The 15,155-nt window shown below is 43.2% G+C and overlaps 1 protein-coding gene across 1 annotated transcript in view; it reads left to right on the top strand.

Moving 5' to 3' along the window:
* MCCC2 (methylcrotonyl-CoA carboxylase subunit 2) overlaps positions 1–15,155 on the top strand; it is a 71,701-nt gene that overhangs the window by 40,682 nt on the left and 15,864 nt on the right. The window contains exon 13 of the mRNA XM_075270846.1: positions 3,796–3,862. Coding sequence (XP_075126947.1) covers positions 3,796–3,862 — 67 coding nt within the window. The remainder of the gene's footprint in view (positions 1–3,795; positions 3,863–15,155) is intronic.

Raw genomic sequence — 15,155 nt, 5'->3', positions numbered from 1 at the left:
TAGTCAGGAGGGAGTCTCGAATCGTGGAATCCGCGTGAAGATGGGGCATGAACGGGAGGTGTTTTTGCCAGATGAATTGTGTGGCGGATTCCACGTCAAAATCCGCCTGCAAAAAACTGTGTGAACATACCCGCGAGTTCACACGGGGCCTAAGAGGCTGATTTTTTTTTTTTAATTTAAACTTTATTAATTTTTTCAAAGTACAGAGAACAACAACAGTACCATAGGCAAAATAGGAGAACAGCAGAGAAAATGAGCATAAGACCAAAGACCATGACCATCCATAGAATAACAGCTGTCCATGGTATACGAAAAACAGTCAGGATCAGGCCCAAGCGCAAAGATGCGCTTCAGCATAAAGAGGCCAGAAATAACAATATCAATATAAAATTTGAAAATAGAGAAAGGTAAAGGAGGGGGGTGAGGCAGACGGGAGGGTAGGAAGGAAAAGGTAAAAAAAAAAAAAAAAAAAGAGTGAGGGGGGAGGAGGGGGGAGATGAGTGAAAAGAGCAAAATGAAATGAGCCCCTTTACAATGGAGCCCTATGTGAACAGCTAGCTTTTTTTTTTCTGCTAGTAGAAAAAGAAGTGACATGACCTTGCTATTTTTGAAGCTGTTTTCCTAATTAGGAAGCTTTTTTTTCCGGTGCCAAAATAAGCCACACGATATTTACATGTGAATTAACCCTAAAAGGTGTTTTATTTTATTTTATTTTTTTTAACTTTTATTTATGTTTGTGTGTTTTGTTTTGTTTTTAAATGTAGAGTATGAGCCCCATATAGGGATCACAATGTACATTTTTTTTTCACTCCCATCAGTATGTCTTTGTAGAATGGGAGGAAATCCACGCAAACACGGGGAGAACATACAAACTCCTTGCAGATGTTGTTCCTGGTGGGATTTGAACCCAGGACTCCAGCGCTGCAAGGCTGCAGTGCTAACCACTGAGCCACTGTGTTGCCCCTATATATTTCTGTGTTTTTACTATGTTTCTGTGGGGGTTTTTTTTGTTTTGTTTTTTCTTACTTTTTGCCTGTCCCACAAGGGGACATGAAGCTCACATCTCAGATCCCTAGTGCAATGTCTTTCAATACATAATATTGCAGAACATCACACACTAGTTCCTATGGGATTTTTTCATAGGCAGTCAGGAGGCCACGGCTCAGCTTCCTGGCTGCCATGGCAACCCCTCAGAACCCACAATCTTATCGCGAGGAGTCTAGGAGAGAGGGTATTTTCCCCCGGCTATTGCTATTGATCATGGCATCCAACACAGCCGAGTGCAGGAAGTAATATGGTCTTACAGCGCCATACTATTACAGCCCTGACATTAACCCTTTCGCTGCCAGGCACGTACACTGTACATGCTCCCAAGGTGGCACTTCAGTAGCGGAGGACATACTTAGTACGTCCTCCCTACTAATGCCGATATCTCTGGACTGCATCAACATATCTTGATGCTTTAAAATGCATTTTAAAGAAGAGACTCTCATCTTTAAAATTAAACTTTAAAAAGAACTCGATGATTGGATGTACAGTCTTGGAGCCATTCACTGTTGAAAACACTATTTGGCATTGAGATCCAACTGCAGATCTCAATTCCCGACAGCGTTTCAACAGTGAATTGCTCCAAAACTCTACATCCAATCATCGAGGTCTTGATATCATTTTAAAGATGAGATTCTCCTCTTTAAAATGCAATTGAAAGCATCAAGATATGTTGATGCAGTCCAAAGATATAGAGCTCCAAAGTGTGTCCCCCCCTCCTGTCTAAGCAAGCAATTTGCGATCTAACAAGAAAGGAAGAGGGACACGGAGCAGTGCAGCAGAGAGAGAGAGACAGAGAAACGATCAGACTCTCTGCATAACTTGTATGTGACAGCAGGAGGGGGGTGGCAGGGACTCTATTGTTCCTATTAACCCTTCTCCTGCCAATCAGAGCGTATACTATACATTTGTCTCTGATTGTCACATACAGTTATAATGTAATTCCCCCCTGAGCTTTACTAGTGGGGTATTCTTATGTTATACCTCCTGAACATAACCAGGAAGTTTGTTGGCACTGTGACCCAGACATTTACCATTGTCCAGGTCGCAAGCCAAAAAAAAAAAGTCGCACCAAACACTTACACAACATATACATAAAGTCGCAAATAAAGTTTACATTTCACCCAATCCCTGTCCTGTCTATACCTGAGCTTTCTACAGTAAAATACGTCTCTAGTGATGTCCGTTACACACTAAAATAATAGTAATAACTATTATCACTAGAGATGAACGTATAGGTTGCTAAATTTTTTATAGGGGGATGGAAAATAACATTTTTATGTAAAGTCCTATTTAATTTGCATGCACAAAATGGGATGGCGCATTTCTGCGATTTTGGCGATTCTTTAACACCCGCCCCTGTAAATATATACATATGTGGTATGTATGAACTCCTCACATATTGCAGTTTTATGGACAGTACATTATGTTTGCATAAAGGGATTTCTTGAGCCGCACTTTAGTGGCAAATTTGAATTTTTGCGCAATTTTTGCTAGCAATCTCTGTTTGCGGCAAAGTTGAATGAAGGTGGTTGTATATATAAACTATTAAATTGTGTTTTTATATACGGTATGCTGTGTACTCTGAAAAAAGTTAGATTTTGGTATCACAGTCACAGTTTGGTAGGTGCAGTATAGCTTTTTAACATATTAGTGAACAACAGCAAAATCCTGCTTGTCTTCTGTATTCGTGTTTTTGGGAGTCCGAGCTCTTGTTGTAGTTGATGTTTGCGGTACATATAGTATATATACACATTGTATACACCATAAGCTATTATTTTAAAAGTATTTTATATATGAATGTGAGATTGAACATGAGTTTTAGGTGCAAATATGTGTTTTGGCATATTTTTTCAAAAAATTATTTGTGTTGGTCGCAAAGTTGCATGAAGGTGGATGTGGCTATCGATGACCCATTAAGACATTTGTAATCTTCAGGTTGTCTACTTTCAAAAAAATATATAGGGTTTAGGGGTTCACTTACTTTTCATGGTGTGTAATCCCTACATTTTATAGGATGATACTTTTTTAACATTTCCAGCTTCAAAGCAGAATTTTGTTCCTTCCAGTTCTAGCGATTTTCTGAAGACACGTGCATGCGGGTTCAGGCCATAGTGATATGTATGAACTCTGCACATGTTGAACTCTTATTTTTAGGAGGTTTGGTGCATTTAATTTTTTGTTTGGTTTCCGCTTTTAACAACTAATATACATTTATTTGCATTTTTTCATAAAACATTCACTTTAAATCAAAATTGCATGAAGGTGCCTGTTCGTATACAGTACCAAGTGGCATTCTGACAATGCTGCAGGTGTCTACTTTAAGAAAATATATAGGTATGGGGGGTTGGATGCTTTTTTAATGTTGCAATTTAGGTTTGATTTGTCCATCTCAAAACTGTGAAAATTGCTCTGGCTACTGGAGGTGCAAAATTTCCAGAGACCCTTGGCAGCGAAAAGGTTAACAAAGCACCATTAAAGCCTCATATCAGTGAGAAATGGTGCAAAACATTGTTTAAGAAAAAAAAAAAGTCATCACTATTGGTTCTGCATGCAGGGAAAGGAGAGTATCACCATGAATGGTAAAAATGACTATGTTCTGGTTAAACTATGTTATGGACAGTTTATTCTACATCCATAGTTGTTAGTGCTTGAGATTAATGGTTTTAATAAAAGTCGATGCATTGCCTTTATATCTGTATGATAACGTTAATGTGACTGTACCAATTTTCTCTCTTCATTTTACAGGGAACTCATTTCATTCAGCTGTGCTGTCAGAGAAACATTCCCCTCCTTTTCTTGCAAAACATTACAGGTGACTATATACGCACAAAAATCCTTCCACGTAGTCTTACATAGACAGCACGGCAGACTTTAATTCCTTTTGAGAGGCTTTATTCCAGAAAGGTTATAACATGTAACATTTTGGCTCTATTAACGTTCCATTATCTGGTAGGATGGGCAACGCTGGAATAGCGCAAAGCAGCTGAAAAATTCAGGCAGGAATAAATCCTTCCAACTCAGCCTATTATACTACAGTTGTGTCATTTGCTTTGTCTCCTGTAATTTGGCTGCTGTATTTTGCTTCTTGTCAGCCTCCACATGTACGTGTGATTTTAGACTTTAGATGGAATACGTATCCTAAGGCTCTGTTCACACTGGAATTAATGGCTCTATGGTGGTTTTCAGTATTTTCAATAACAAAAAATAGCCTTCTGGCATAACTGTAACGCTTTGCTATGAACAAAGCTTAAATTGAGCTTCTCAATTGCTTCCATCATTGAAGGAGATGCTCAGGTTTACAGACTACTTATCCTTTGTTTCAGTGCAGCTAAAATGAAAAATGAAGCAACTCTGCAAATTTACAGAAGTTACAGAAACAGTGTAGAACGGCTGCATTCTGCAACTTCTGTCACATGGGTTAGAAGAATGAGTGCTATATGTTTTTTTTTTTTTTTTTGTTTTTTTATAATCCTTGGCCATCAATTTATGATTTTACAGCTATTGAAAAACCATTACAGCACTTCCAGCATGCCCTACCAGTAGAGGTCAGAGAATCGAAGCTGACTAAGTGGAATTCAATACGAATTTCAGGAAAAATTTGATTCACATTGAATCCGGATTTCCTCACGCTTTGTGGTAATATATAAAAAAAAAAAAAACTTGATAGTCTTCAGTAGTTGATACCTTTTTAATGGCTAACTAATAATGATGACAGATTACAACGTTTCGGACTTCTCAAGTAAATTTACTTGAGAAAGGATCCGAGAGGTCCGAAAAGTTGTAATCTGTCATCATTATTAGTTAGCCATTAAAAAGGTATCAACTACTGAAGACTATCAAGTTTTTTTGTTCTCGTACCGTGTTAGCCAGTGGGTAGGAAATATAAAAAAACAAACATTTTCCTCACACTTTGTGGTAACGGATCAAATTTTTTCAAAAATGGCTGCTGCACATGTTAGGACATGGGGCAAGAAACTCTGGCAGCACATATGGCATTGTAGGCGATCCCGCATTCCTAATCAGCAGCCAGCCTTGTCATGTCGTAGCCCTATAAATACACTCCACCATCTTAGATTCAGGCATTTTCCATTGTTAGATCAGGGAGAGACGTCAGCAGGCGCTAGAGAAAGTGGTAGAAAAATCAAAACTCCACAGTTATCTGTTATAAAGCAGTTATCTGTTCATTTACCCATTTGATCTAACAGTATGTTAGATAGAGAAGTGACAGGCTTTCAACAGGGGAGGGGCACAAGCCTACATGTTTCTGGCACAGGTTGCAGCAGAGTAAGGGGGCATGGCAACAGGGGTCACTTACAGAGGCCTGAGCTTCCAGAGTCAGCTAGCGGTCGGGTTTCTGGTCAAGACACAACGGTTGTAAAACGGTTGACTTGGTCATCCACTTCATCCCAAGTCACCTCAGACACCTCCGTCCAAGAGTCGGTGGGTTCATCAGACACAACCCTTAGTTGGCATGGCCCGGGAGCAGGCCCTGTGTCCTCATGTATCCTCAACCTACCTCTGTCCTTTTCTGTTCCCTCAGCCAGAGAAGTACTCTATGCTGTGAGCTACTACAGGACAGTTAGCAGCTAGTTCCCAGCCAGACCTGTAGGAGGCTTCCGTCGCTTCCTCTGGTAGGTGGGCAAGTAGCGAAGAGGAGAGTGGCGTGGGAACTGGTGTTGTTAGCGGTCAGGCTCCTGGCTCAGAGACCATTGAGGAGGACATCAGTAACATGCTTGATGATGGTGTAACTGATTGCAATTGGGAGCCGGATGACAAAGGGGCTTTATTATCATAGGGAGAAGAGGGTGGCAGCTTGTGCAGGAGGCAGTGGCGGAGACAGCAAGTTGATAGCGTGGCCTGGAGTCAGTAGGGTGGAGGCAGTGGGAGGTCCGCATCTAAACGTGCCCAGGTAGACCACTCGCTTCCCCGGAGCTTACTTTGTCTGGAAAGCAGTGGTGCATGGGTACACTAAGACAGTGGCTGTAGCAGTCAGTCAGTGCGGAGTGTTGGGGGTAAAATCACCTATTCAGCAGTGTTGCAGTTTTTTGTTAAGCCACCAAGGTAGTTGAACATGGGCATATGTCAAATCTGTTGGCAGAAGGTGAAGTGTGGCCAGGGTGCCATTGTTGGCACCACAGCCCTGTGTAAACATATGCAGAGGCACCATAAAGTGGCCTGGGAGAACAGTAGCTCTAATGTGGTAATCACTATTGTTCTGACAGATCAGAGGAAGGGCAAAATAATCAGTGACATCAAGACAAACTTACTGCTGACGCTGCCTCCACTCTGTCAGGCGGGTTTGACTTGTATAAGCGATTAATAGAACAGGTACTGTAGACATCTTCGAGGAATCAGCTGATGACGGCGTAAAAGGAGTGCACTCTTTCAGGATCTTGGGCCTCTACACGGTTCTTGATACCGGGCACTAATATCGACCTGTAAGGCTGAGTTCACACTTGAGTTAATTGCTTTTTTGGCTCCGTTAGTGGCCAAATAAGGGAAGTGTGCAGTGGCTGTAAGAGCGACACCTGTTATGTGTGTGTTATACTGACTCACAGTATTGTTTCACTACCACAGCAGACTCCCTATGCGTGTCACTGCAAGGCTCAGTGTTCTGCACCACTATACAGGCTCTCTGCAGCCAGGAAATAGATTTTTTTTTTGTTTTTTTTTTTATGCGATTTGCCTCAAATTAATTTGAGTCAAATAGTTTGGGAAAATTCAGTGAAGCAGCCGGATAAAATTTTTGAAAAATTTGGTCATCTCTACCTACCAGTTGTAGAACATGTCTTTATATACTGCCATGGTGCCCTTAAGCAATATCTAATGAGTTTGTTTACGTACATTGTTCCCTACCTCAGCGGAGCTTACAGCATCATTTCCTGAAATTAGACACATACTCAAAATATCTGTCGGTTGATGATGGAGAACTTTTCTGGATCCCAGCTACCCTGCCTAGCGATCCTGGCCTGCAGAGCTTGATCTTCAAACTTGGAGAGCCCTTGTATTCTTTATCCTCCCCCACCCCTCCTCCCCAAGTAGTGACTCTTCTCTCTATTCATTCATCAAGCCTGCACCTTACCCTCCCCCCCTTCCTCCACTAGACACCCTTTACAATGAATGTGAGGAAGCTATAAATTCTATCAACTTTCAGCAACTACTGTGTGAGCACTTTGCACTATGTGGACAGAAATGTTTGGACTCCCATTTTGAATGCATGCCTATTAATATGGAATGGATCCTCACTTTGCAGATAAAGTGATTTCCACTCTTTTGGAAAGGCTTTCTACAAGATTTTGGAGTGTCTGGAGGAATTTTTGTGAGGTCACTGATGAGGCAATTAATGATGTTCTGACATTTAACAAACACAAACTTGTCCTTCAGACTGCCAGAGAGGCCTATTTTGTCACTCCGCAGAATATGTTCCCACTGGTCCTCGGGCCAGTGACTGCGTGCTTTACACCACTCCATCCAACACATGGCATTGTGCTTGGTGATGTAATGAGGTTTGGAACGCTGTAGTTATTAAATCCACATAACAATGGTGGACTTTACTGAATCTTCAAGGCAGTACCTGCAGTTCGGTAGTAATATCAGAGTTGAGCAGGATCTGATCAGATCACAAACAGGGCATATAACAAAGCTGTATCTGTTCTTTATATTCCAACTAGTAGAATACCTGCGGCTTCGCTCGCGTAAAATATGTTAACGTGTTGGCTATGCTAGCTAAAGTAAAATTTTCAGTGTCACAGTGAAATTGACATTTTCAGAGCGCTACAGTAAATCTTTTTTTTCCACTTAAAATTTTTATTATTTTGGCATTTTCCTAATTTGTCATAACATTGATGTGAACAACAACTTTTTCTTTAATTTCAACGTTTTTATTGATTTTATATATTCAATACATGTTATGTAGTATAAACTATTACAGCAATTTTTTAAAACTATTTTTTTTATCAAAAATTAAAATTTCTGCCCCTTACACAAACATATAAAACCTTTAAAGCCAATTAACCACATAGTGCAGCCCTTCCCCCCTCCCTCCAGTGTAATCTATAAGTAGTTCAAGGACCAAAGAGTAAAATTGGTTTCCAGTTACACAACTATCTATTGTGGTGCTTTTTGGTAAACAATGTTACTGGTTTTACTTTCAGGTGCATACCGTATATGAAAAGATTTTTGGGGTTACCCACAGAAGAGCAAGCAACGTACAACTGTCCATGTGAATAACGGGGGCTCTCCAAATTAACCCCTTCCCGCCGATGGCATTTTTTTATTTTAGTTTTTCGTTTTTGACTCCCCTCCTTCTAAACCCCATAACTTTTTTATTTCTCTGCTCCCAGAGCCATATGAGGTCTTAATCTTTGCGGGACAAATTTTTCTTCATGATGCCACCATTAATTATTCTGTATAATGTACTGGGAAGCTGGAAAAAAATTCAGAATGGGGTGGATTTAAAGAAAAAATGCATTTCTGCGACTTTCTTACGGGCTTCGGTTTTACGTCGTTCAATGTGCAGCCAAAATGACATGTCCCCTGTATTCTGTGTTTCGGTACGATTCCAGGGATACCAAATTTATATGGTTTTATTTACATTTTAACCCCTTTAAAAAAAAAATCCAAAACTGTGTTAAAAAATTTTTTCCTAAAAGTCTCCATATTCTGACAGCCGTAACTTTTTTATGCGTCAGTGTACGGGGATGCATAGGGCGTCTTTTTTATGCAGGGCCGGGTGTACTTTTTAGTTCTACCATTTTCGGGAAATGCTATTGCTTTGATCAGTTTTTATTCAAATTTTTATCAGAATCAAAACAGTGAAAAAATGGTGGTTTGGCACTTTTGACTATTTTTCCCGCTACAGCGTTTACCGTACAGGAAAAATATTTTTATAGACTTGTAGAGCGGGCGATTTCGGACACGGGGGATACCTAACATGTATGTGTTTCACAGTATTTAACTACTTTTATATGTGTTCTAAGGAAAGGGGGGTGATTTGAATTTTTAATACTTTTTAAAAAAAATTATATATTTTTTTTCATATTGGTGCATCGGCATCCAATTGCGCACTCCTCTCCGGATTAGGCGCAAATGAATGAGCGTAGTTGGGAGGGAGTGTCTTCAGGCGGATGCCGCGAGATGAAATGGCCTGAAGAATGAATATCTCGCCTCTTTTTCCAGGTGTCGGAACAAATCGGGAGCCGTCTTTTTGGTCAGGATTTTGAGGCGGATACGGCCTCAAAATCCTGACCAAAAAACCCTGTGTGAACTTACCCTTAGGCCGGGGCCCCACGGACCGGAAATGTCGCAAATTACCCGTGTGGCATTTTACAGTACTTGCATACTTCACATGAATCCCATCCCCACTTTGTGGAAAAAATCGCAGCACGAACACGCTAAGATTTCCAAAACCGTTGCGGTTTTGAAAATCGTAGCATGTCAATTATATCTACGGAAACACCGGTGGCTTCCCCGTAGATATAATTGTAACAGAAAGTCCACAGAGGAACACTCCATGAACTTTCTATTCTAAGCACTGTGGGAAAAACCGCGATGCATTCACGCCGCAGTTGTACCTGCAGCGCTTTTAGTGCTGCGTTTCCAGCCCGTGCTTTAAAGTCATAGCAAATGCAAGATGGATTGGGAACTGCAGACACTTAAAATTGAAGGGCATGTCGCTTGGAAGCAACTCCTGACACTAAGAGATATAATAGGAGGAACAGTAAATACAGAGCAGGCCTCACAGAGTATTAGGGTCCATTCACACGGAGGAAAATGACGCTGTATTTATCGCTGAATTTTCAGAGTCGAAAAAAAACCTCCCATTGATTCAATGGGTTTGGCTAGCTTTTTTTTCCACTCGCGTAATTTTCCTTTTTTGGCGCTGAATCCGCGTCAGAATCCACGTGGAAAAACACCTCCCCATAGAGTTCTATGGGTTCCACTCGCTTTATTTTTCCACTTGCGGAAAAAAAGGCTTCCTTCAGGCGGATTCCACTTGCAAAAACCAACGCAGTCAATGGGTGGCGTAAAATCCACGTTGGGGATTTGGACACAGAATTGGCAAAAACCACACAGAAAAAAACGCTAGCGGTTTTTTTCAGGGTCCATGCATTGTGCTGAAAAAAAACCCTCAAAACATGCTCCAAAAACCGCTTCAAAAAACCATTTCTTAATTCCTGAAGCGGATTTTTTCCTCGCCAAAAAACTCTGTTCTAGCAGAAACACCCCCCCCCCCCCATTGAAGTCAATGAGAGGCTTTTTTTTCAGCGCTGAAATTCCATATCATTTTCCTCCGTATGAATGGACCCATACTATGACCTGAAGGAGCTGACATCTCAGTAATGAAAACCGCCTCACAGGCAGACTTGTGGAGTTGCCCATAGCAACCAATAAGAGCTCAGCTTTCACTTTACCTCAGCAGCTTCAGTGATGAAAGCTCCTGTATAGTCAGCAATAATGACAATCTTATATTGCAAAGAACAAAGTAGTCAGCGGCACTACTGCGACAACGCTTGTATTCACAATCTTGTGTCAGTATTGGCAAATCTTCCGGCTGTAACGGCCAAAAAACCATGGAATAAATTAAATCCCAGGGTGGTGCTCACTGTGAAAAAACCTAGACAGGCAGTGACATATCGATGTGAAATGTAGAAAACAGGGCACTCACCCGCCACGGGATACATAAAACATTCGTTTTTATTTCATCCTCTTTAAAAAAAGGTCAAACCTTGACCATCGGGGTACAGAAGAGGGAATGATGCAAAGAAACAAACAGCAACGATCGTTTCGTGCTTAGCGCACTTCGTCAGGCTTCCAGGCTTCGTCAGCCTGACGAAGTGCGCTAAGCACGAAACGATCGTCGCTGTTTGTTTCTTTGCATCATTCCCTCTTCTGTACCCCGATGGTCAAGGTTTGACCTTTTTTTAAAGAGGATGAAATAAAAACGAATGTTTTATGTATCCCGTGGCGGGTGAGTGCCCTGTTTTCTACATTTCACATCAATAATGACAATCTTACTATCAGGCAGATTTCACCTGACCAATATTGCTGCTCAGTAAGGCTGCTTGCACATTATTCTACATCTCCATAGACTTCTATGGAGCTGCAAAATTCACAGCTTTGTGCACAAAGAAGTCTATGGAACTGCCAAATCCATGGCCTGGAGGCCAGTGAAGAATACTATAGTGTGCAAGCAGCCACTAAGGATACCAGACATGTTTTGTCAGTGCGTGTGAAAGTGTGTGTGTGTCTGTGCATGAATGTGATCCATGGGTATGTATGCGTGTGTGCATGCACGTGTGTGATCCATGTATATTTATGCATGTATGTAAGCGTGTGATCCATGTGTTTGTGCGTGTGCAGTGCAAGTGTCTATGCGTGCAGCAGTTACGTGTGCTCTGTTCGTCCGTGTGTATAGTGTGCATCCATCTGAGTGTGTGTGTGTGTGGGCGTGCATGTGGTATTTGTGGGGTGGTGTTTGTGTTGTGTGTGTCTAAAGTGCTCTGGTGTTTGTGTGGTGTGTTGTGGCGTGTGTGGTGTTGTGCTAGTGGGTTGGTGTCTGTGTGATGTTTATATGGTGTTTGCAAAATGTTTGTGTGTTGTGTGTGGTGGTGCAGGCCCTTTAGCAGCAACTCTTTGGCGCCGTCGCTATAATCCATGCCTGTCAGTCACAGCTGTTGTTTTCCCCTCAGCACTTTCACAATTCCCCATTATATGTATAGGGCCTAACTTCAGGGGCCACAATCTCGTGGTGGGGGGACACTACCGAGATGTAACGTGCGCAGTATTCTGCTCCTGTGGGTGGAGAGGGGCTGTGCCAAATTTCACCCAAATCGGGCGAGAACTGTGGATTTGTATAGGGCAGACTACTACAGAATTTGAGTTTTATACATATAGATGGTTAAAGTTCCAGAAATTTACAAAGTCCCACAACCAAGTAAGAATAAGGCATATTTATTTACATAATAAAAATACATATTACCATACATACTGCAAATTGGGTAGAGGGGAGAATTAAACAAATAGTGGCATGTGGGGACACGCATGGCAAAACGAGAAATCTTACACCAAATACTTAATACAATATATTATATAATATATACAAAACAAGCATAGTGACACGGCCTATTGTGGTAAGGCTTATTGTATGGTTTTATTATGGGGTTTTTGTACATTCTCTTCCTGTCCCTCACTGCCTTATTATAGAGAATTCTTCCTACACCATCGGAGTATGCTTAGAGCTCTTCAGATATTTTAAAAACTCCTCTTTTACTATCAAGTAGCCTAACACTTCATATAATAGTTAGAGATGAGCGAACACTAAAATGTTCGAGGTTCGAAATTCGATTCGAACAGCCGCTCACTGTTCGAGTGTTCGAATGGGTTTCGAACCCCATTATAGTCTATGGGGAACATAAACTCGTTAAGGGGGAAACCCAAATTCGTGTCTGGAGGGTCACCAAGTCCACTATGACACCCCAGGAAATGATACCAACACCCTGGAATGACACTGGGACAGCAGGGGAAGCATGTCTGGGGGCATAAAAGTCACTTTATTTCATGGAAATCCCTGTCAGTTTGCGTTTTCGCAAGCTAACTTTTCCCCATAGAAATGCATTGGCCAGTGCTGATTGGCCAGAGTACGGAACTCGACCAATCAGCGCTGGCTCTGCTGGAGGAGGCGGAGTCTAAGATCGCTCCACACCAATCTCCATTCAGGTCCGACCTTAGACTCCGCCTCCTCCGGCAGAGCCAACGCTGATTGGCCGAAGGCTGGCCAATGCATTCCTATGCGAATGCAGACTTAGCAGTGCTGAGTCAGTTTTGCTCAACTACACATCTGATGCACACTCGGCACTGCTACATCAGATGTAGCAATCTGATGTAGCAGAGCCGAGGGTGCACTAGAACCCCTGTGCAAACTCAGTTCACGCTAATAGAATGCATTGGCCAGCGCTGATTGGCCAATGCATTCTATTAGCCCAATGAAGTAGAGCTGAATGTGTGTGCTAAGCACACACATTCAGCACTGCTTCATCACGCCAATACAATGCATTAGCCAGTGCTGATTGGCCAGAGTACGGAATTCGGCCAATCAGCGCTGGCCAATGCATTCTATTAGCCCGATGAAGTAGAGCTGAATGTGTGTGCTAAGCACACACATTCAGCACTGCTTCATCACGCCAATACAATGCATTAGCCAGTGCTGATTGGCCAGAGTACGGAATTCGGCCAATCAGCGCTGGCTCTGCTGGAGGAGGCGGAGTCTAAGATCGCTCCACACCAGTCTCCATTCAGGTCCGACCTTAGACTCCGCCTCCTCCGGCACAGCCAGCGCTGATTGGCCGAAGGCTGGCCAATGCATTCCTATGCGAATGCAGACTTAGCAGTGCTGAGTCAGTTTTGCTCAACTACACATCTGATGCACACTCGGCACTGCTACATCAGATGTAGCAATCTGATGTAGCAGAGCCGAGGGTGCACTAGAACCCCTGTGCAAACTCAGTTCACGCTAATAGAATGCATTGGCCAGCGCTGATTGGCCAATGCATTCTATTAGCCCGATGAAGTAGAGCTGAATGTGTGTGCTAAGCACACTCATTCAGCACTGCTTCATCACGCCAATACAATGCATTAGCCAGTGCTGATTGGCCAGAGTACGGAATTCGGCCAATCAGCGCTGGCTCTGCTGGAGGAGGCGGAGTCTAAGGTCGGACCTGAATGGAGACTGGTGTGGAGCGATCTTAGACTCCGCCTCCTCCAGCAGAGCCAGCGCTGATTGGCCGAATTCCGTACTCTGGCCAATCAGCACTGGCTAATGCATTGTATTGGCGTGATGAAGCAGTGCTGAATGTGTGTGCTTAGCACACACATTCAGCTGTACTTCATCGGGCTAATAGAATGCATTGGCCAGCGCTGATTGGCCGAATTCCGTACTCTGGCCAATCAGTGCTGGCCAATGCATTCTATTAGCTTGATGAAGCAGAGTGTGCACAAGGGTTCAAGCGCACCCTCGGCTCTGATGTAGCAGAGCCGAGGCTGCACAAGGGTTCAAGCGCACCCTCGGCTCTGATGTAGGAGAGCCGAGGGTGCACTTGAACCCTTGTGCACCCTCAGCTCTGCTACATCAGAGCCGAGGGTGCGCTTGAACCCTTGTGCACACTCTGCTTCATCAAGCTAATAGAATGCATTGGCCAGCGCTGATTGGCCAATGTATTCTATTAGCCTGATGAAGTAGAGCTGAATGTGTGTGCTAAGCACACACATTCAGCTCTACTTCATCGGGCTAATAGAATGCATTGGCCAGCGCTGATTGGCCAGAGTACGGAACTCGACCAATCAGCGCTGGCTCTGCTGGAGGAGGCGGAGTCTAAGATCGCTCCACACCAGTCTCCATTCAGGTCCGACCTTAGACTCCGCCTCCTCCAGCAGAGCCAGCGCTGATTGGCCGAATTCCGTACTCTGGCAAATGAGCACTGGCTAATGCATTGTATTGGCGTGATGAAGCAGTGCTGAATGTGTGTGCTTAGCACACACATTCAGCTGTACTTCATCGGGCTAATAGAATGCATTGGCCAGCGCTGATTGGCCGAATTCCGTACTCTGGCCAATCAGTGCTGGCCAATGCATTCTATTAGCTTGATGAAGCAGAGTGTGCACAAGGGTTCAAGCGCACCCTCGGCTCTGATGTAGCAGAGCCGAGGCTGCACAAGGGTTCAAGCGCACCCTCGGCTCTGATGTAGGAGAGCCGAGGGTGCACTTGAACCCTTGTGCACCCTCAGCTCTGCTACATCAGAGCCGAGGGTGCGCTTGAACCCTTGTGCACACTCTGCTTCATCAAGCTAATAGAATGCATTGGCCAGCGCTGATTGGCCAATGTATTCTATTAGCCTGATGAAGTAGAGCTGAATGTGTGTGCTAAGCACACACATTCAGCTCTACTTCATCGGGCTAATAGAATGCATTGGCCAGCGCTGATTGGCCAGAGTACGGAACTCGACCAATCAGCGCTGGCTCTGCTGGAGGAGGCGGAGTCTAAGATCGCTCCACACCAGTCTCCATTCAGGTCCGACCTTAGACTCCGCCTCCTCCAGCAGAGCCAGCGC

Source organism: Leptodactylus fuscus, chromosome 1 (assembly GCF_031893055.1).
Source record: "Leptodactylus fuscus isolate aLepFus1 chromosome 1, aLepFus1.hap2, whole genome shotgun sequence".
NCBI classification, from domain to species: domain Eukaryota; kingdom Metazoa; phylum Chordata; class Amphibia; order Anura; family Leptodactylidae; genus Leptodactylus; species Leptodactylus fuscus.
This window is presented reverse-complemented; position numbering and strand designations above follow the sequence as displayed.